We start from the raw sequence: 6,000 nt of genomic DNA, 5'->3' as shown, positions 1-6,000 counted from the left end.
GTAACTGATTCTAGTAGTCAGATTTTTTTTAAAAAGCTTCAAATGTGCTGGGGACCACTCCTGTAAAAGTGCTACAGTGCATTGAGAGACCTCAACAGCCTTTGACAAATTCCTATTAAAAGTATACAGCGATCCTCTCTAAAAGTCTCCAATTTTAAGGGATTTTAAGGGATACCTTAAAGTGTCTGGTGCTGCGTGTGATAAATTGTACGCCCACCTTGTGATGTTAGAAATTATTTGAGCGAAGATTCCCGTTAGAGATAATTCCAAACGAAGGGCTTGGAATTTACCTTTATAGTTTGCCATGTTTTAATTTGTGAAAATTCCATAGCATATGATAGAATCGGTGGGATTTTCATACTATAAACCTCCAACATAGTTTTAAAGTGTCTATTACCCGTAGTACGATACAGTCTCTGTAAAGCCCCTACATGAGATTCTGCCTTATGACTTAAATGTTGAAGGTGGGCTGTATCTTGTAGGTTATTCGTGAAAATACGGCCCAGACACACATACTCTTTTACTAATGACCACGTAAAAGATAAAGATTTCCTTCTGCCACTGAAAAGAAGAGCTTTTGTTTTAGTAATATTAGGCAGCAGAAAGTTTTCATTACCATATTGGTTTAGTTCATTCAGGTTTCTTTGCAGTCTTATTGGGGTACGATCGAATATAACTATGTCATCGGCATACATTAAACAATGTAAATCAACTTGTGCCAGTTTCGGAGGGTCGTTTTGGATTCGGGAGAAACGCCCTGGTAGATCACTAATATAGATAGAGAATAATAAGGGAGCTAGCAGGCATCCCTGTTTCAACCCGTTCTTCGCGGGGAATGATTCAGTTAGGCCCTTTTCACCCCCCATTTGAACTCTACACCATGTTGCCGTAAAACGTTGTGCATTTGTCCACATATCTGTTGTCACACTCAATGTGCAGAATCTGCATTTGTGTGGTAATAATGATTACATCATTGCCCCAATTCTATTCATGCAAAGATGTCTGCAGCACTGTGGATCAGTCGAATTCTTATCAGGGACCGCAAGGTTTATCTGCATTACACTCACTCTCAAACCCCTACTAATGGTCAAAGAGGTATTCTTTACACTCGAAGCATACAACAAAAAATGAACATTCCTTGATGGAAAACCATGAGATGCTGCAAAGACTGTGGATGGACCTTAAAGACATAAAGTAGAAACAATGGGAGTTGAGGTATAGCCATGTTTTAATCTTCTTGAGGTTTGGGTTCCCCAAGGTAGCCTACCCACTGCTGCCCATCTGGACCTAAGCCTAGGGGGAAGCATGAAGATGCTGCACCAGGGGGACTTCCTTCAAAGTCAACCATGGTTCACCCTGTCACACCCAGGGATGTGGTCTGTGAAATAGTAAACATGCTGTCTGCATGTGATGGACTTCCAGACGAGCATCAGAATGCAAAGACCTGGTGGTGGACACTTGAGATCAGGCAGAAGACTGTCTGCTCCTGTACAAGGATCTGCTTTGGGTTTACAAGTACAAAAGAACTCCAGCAAGACTCCACCACACACCTCAGCACAAAAGTGTCAAATGTTATTAACCAAGAGGCGGGGACTCTTTGGGCCATCCTTAAATTGCCTTGACCATCAATCCTGTCCTGAAGGGGTTGTGTTGGATGAACAATGGAGGGTAAAACCAAGCCCACCACTGCAGTGAATTTACTTTATAACTGAGCTAGGAGGACTCAGGCTCTGGAGCCATCCTTACTTGAGCAGACACACGATGACCTCAAAGGATACTGCTAATTAAGTGAGATCACAATTGTAGGTACAACTGGGAATATTTGACACAAGATTGCTTATATCCTCCTATGTTTCCTTGGCTCCAGAGAACTGGTAATACTGTAACATTCTGCAAAGAGAAGCATAACAATATTTTTTCTCCTGGCATAGACACTTTGCCCATCTACATGCTCCTTTGGCTCCAATGATCAGAGACCACCTATGCAGTATTGAAGATCTCATTTCATCAAATGAGATTGCTCCATTACATTTTAGCATACATGATACCATCTTGGCCTTAGCTGCTATCAAGCTTTCAAAAGCACCTGGCCCTGACAAGATACTGGGTGATCTTTTTAAACACGCGCCTGAGGTGTGGGCTCCATACATTAATTTGCTATGCAATGCAATTGCTAGAGGGCAACCCATCCCCGAACCTTGGAAGGGAGCGGAGCTTGTCCCTATATATAACAAGGGCAGTAGGGACGATCCCGCTAACTATAGACCTATCAGCTTGATAGATATATTGCAAAAGGTCTATGCCAAACAGATTCTAGATAGGCTGAATGATTGGATGACTGCAAATGATGTACTTTCTTCATGCCAAGCAGGTTTTAGAAGACGGACAAGTACTATAGACCAGGTGTTTAGATTGGTAACTATAGCCTGGAAATACACAAAGTTAAGATCCGGCCATCTATATGTGGCCTTTATTGACCTAAAGCCTGCATTTGATTCACTTCCCAGAGATCTTTTATGGCTAATCTTATTACAGCAGGGGGAAGCAAAAAACATTCTAGTACAGCTGGTCAGGCTCCATGAGAATAACTTTGCAAGAGTGCGCTGGGGCAAAGGGGGAGAACTCACAGATGAGTTACCTGTCAAGAGAGGTGTGCGCCAGGGTTGTGTCCTGGCGCCAACTCTCTTTCTTTTATATGCTAACAACATGGTTGAGTTCCTGCAAAAATCCAATCATGATTCCCCGAAATTGGGTGGGAACCATGTTTGTGCATTAACCTTTGCCGATGATACATTTTTGCTGTCGCAAACGCCAAAGGGCTTGCAATGCCTTCTAAACTCACTCCATGAATATTGTAAAAAAAAAGGCCTGGAAAATAATCCCGTAAAAACTAAATACATGTCGATAAGGCCCCATAAGTGTTTTAAGAATGATATAAAGTTGGATGGAGCGATTTTAGAGCGTGTCTCTAACTTTGTTTATCTTGGAGTAACCATCGATTCCAAACTTTCCTGGAATCCACAGATAATGAAATCAAGATCAGTTTTAATACAAAACTCTGCACCAGTCATAAAGAAACTTTTTGCAACCACGACAAAGGCCATCACTCCAGCCCTAGAAGTTTACAAGTCCAGGACCCAAACCGCCGCCCTATAAGGCTCAGAGCTGTGGAGGGGGGGAATCTCTTTTAAACCTAATTGCGGGGGAAAACAAGATTTTCAGAAAGTTAGTTGCCCTTCCCCAAAATACACCCGTGATCCCCCTAATGCTTGATTTGGGCATAAAATGAATTGGACAAAGGGCTGTTTGGATGACAGTGTCATACTGGATAAGAATATGGACCACTGAGGAACTTTATATCTATAGACAAGCATTGAGTGAACTATTGGCCCTTGACACTCATGTCACTTTCCCGTGGTTGGTTCATATCCGTAAATGGCTTTTGGATCTGGGCCTGAGCAGGTTTTGGGAACAGCCGAGTACGCTGACCCCCGACTCAAAGCAGGAAATCAAGACCATCTACTGGAATTTTTTTAGGCACAACGTCACTTTAAATTGTGGAGTCGGCACACTTACTACCCAATATTTAATGTTTAAAATAACCCCCTATTTCGAACAATTCTTAGACGAGATTGAACCCCTACTTGCTAAGGTACTGTATCTAAAATTTAGGTACGGCACTCTTCAGATTAAGTCTTTTACATCCAAGTGGGGGACAACGCAGAAAGGGGAAAATGATAGTAGGTGTACCCAGTGCCATACAGGAAGTAATGAGGATATTGCACATGTTTTATTTTTCTGCCCTGCATATAGATACCACAGAAATAAATGGATAAAACCTTTGGGCAGGAAATTATGCATTATGAAATTTAATGAAATGTTGCGCATTCTAAAAACTGACAGTTCCAAGCTTATTGTATTTTGTATTAGTAGATTCTTATTGGCTGTAAATTTTATAAGGATGAAGAAAGGGCTTCAATTTTAATAATATGTTTTAATTGTATGAGACCTACATGAAATTGAAAATGCTGATTTGTTGATAGTCGATGACAGCATATAATTACACTTTAGATGAAAAATGCTTTCACTATCTCATGCAAAAGGTATAATACCCTGCATTTTGCACTTTATGGAAATAACTAGATTTTTGTTAATTGTAAAATTTAGTTTTGAAGCATTGTGGAGTAATCCACACGAGTATCTCTAATTCTAAAATATTTCCCAGTATGCACTTTGAGTTTTACGGAATTAATTATGTTGCTACTATTGATAGAATTGGGTGTTATCCACTGTATTGTGAATTGTTAAGGCGAGGGTCAATGTCTTCCTTTTCTTTTTCATGTTTTTGTATTTATTGATGCTTTGAAGATTCTGTGAATCGAATAAAGATGCTTTATATATATAATGTTTTGTCCTCAGCTCAACCTCTGGGATCTGCAATCTACACCATCCTCAGATAACCTGGTCATTGCAGATACCAGTTTTCTTTTTTAATTGTAAATGTGACAAATTTCCCTTTTGACGGGGATCCATGATTACCTTCCATGGTTCCCTCCTTGAGCTCCAACCAGTGCGCTCAGCTCCTGGCCCAGGATCAGATGAATACCTGCCATGCAAAGCATGCGCCATTGTGTAGATGGCCTTATAAACACTGTATGCCTCTCTGTAGTTCAAGCGCTGATATTCACTCAACATCTCAAACGTCTTGTTTCCTGAGCAATAAAAACCAGATTCACTGTCTGTCTCATTCCCATCGGTTCCATCCTTTAACTGACACCTGAAATCCGACTCCCATACAAGCTGCAGAGCTGGGAGATCTGGAAACTTTGACGGAGTCACGTCAAGGAGAAAGTCTTGAAATCCAATCATTTCTCCACTATGGATACAAAATGCTAGACTTCCATTGAATATTGTGACAATTTGATTGGAGCCTAAAATGTTACAGCTAGACGCTGAGAGAATCCAGACTTTCCGAGGCAGATGTTCCCATTCTTCGTGCAAAAAATAACTCAGAATGGACGCTGGGCTGCTGCAGAGAATGACCACCTGGGCGGTGCATGTCCTGATGGTCTCCATGGCAGAAGACATGGTGTCCGGGTCAAGGAAAGAAAAAGTAGCAGGAATCATATAGGAGAACTCGATGCAGCCTCCAGCCTGGCCAACCACCGCCCGCAGTTCTCGCAGCGCTCTCTCCCCACCGTCATCATCCGTTGTCAGAAGACCCACCCACATCCACCCAAAATATTCTAACAACTGAGCAATTCCAGTGTAGACGGAGAGCTCGTTTGGGGTTGACCGGTAAAAGGTTGGGAATCTTGTTTTGTCACTGAGTACAGGGGTCTGAGCGCCGTCGCCGATCTGCAAGGAAGAAAGGAATGAAACAAACATTAAATAAAATCTGGCAACATCCTAAGCAAGAGGCAGCGAATACCACAAATATTCAACTCTAAAAGCACCAGCAAATACATCATGAGTTTGAGGCGATTGCAGCTCTCATTAAAAACCACAACAGACCTTGCCAAAGAAACACTATTACAATGTCATAAGATGTTTAACAGTTTGTACAACGCAGCACCACCTACGTCATCGAGCCAGCCTCGGCCCTCGTGTTCTGATTGGCCTTGGACTTCTATGGTGCCTTGTGAAACTCTGCTGAACATGGACAGTCTCATGGAGATGTGAGTGCGTGTCGATTTGAAAAATATGCCTCTCAAACCGATGAAACCCTGAAAGTGAGTGAAAAATTTAGATTTTTCACAGCCTGGGGGGCAGAAAATCTGGATTTTATTAAAGACACGGAGGCCAAGATTATGCAAATCTCCTTTATTGCGCACCTCACAGCAGCAACAATGAAGAGATCTAGAACTTCATAAACATTCCAAAATAGTATATAGTCCATGTGCACGTAGTCATCTCCCTTCTTTGTGCAGCGAACAAGATAACTATAAAATCCTTTTTCAAACAACTTTCTTAGAGAAGACATCAGAAAGGACTCAGAAA

The 6,000-nt window shown here is 41.6% G+C and overlaps 1 protein-coding gene across 1 annotated transcript in view; it reads right to left on the bottom strand.

The window, feature by feature from the left end:
• Positions 1-4,452: 4,452 nt before the first annotated feature.
• Positions 4,453-6,000, bottom strand: part of LOC146863549 (extracellular calcium-sensing receptor-like) — a 241,369-nt gene continuing 239,821 nt past the window's right edge. The window contains exon 3 of the mRNA XM_085643186.1: positions 4,453-5,358. Coding sequence (XP_085499312.1) covers positions 4,453-5,358 — 906 coding nt within the window. The remainder of the gene's footprint in view (positions 5,359-6,000) is intronic.

Source organism: Triturus cristatus, chromosome 2_2, assembly GCF_964204655.1.
Source record: "Triturus cristatus chromosome 2_2, aTriCri1.1, whole genome shotgun sequence".
Taxonomy (NCBI): Eukaryota; Metazoa; Chordata; class Amphibia; order Caudata; family Salamandridae; genus Triturus; species Triturus cristatus.
The sequence above is the reverse complement of the archived record's forward strand: the minus strand, read 5'-3'. Positions and strand labels throughout refer to the sequence as shown.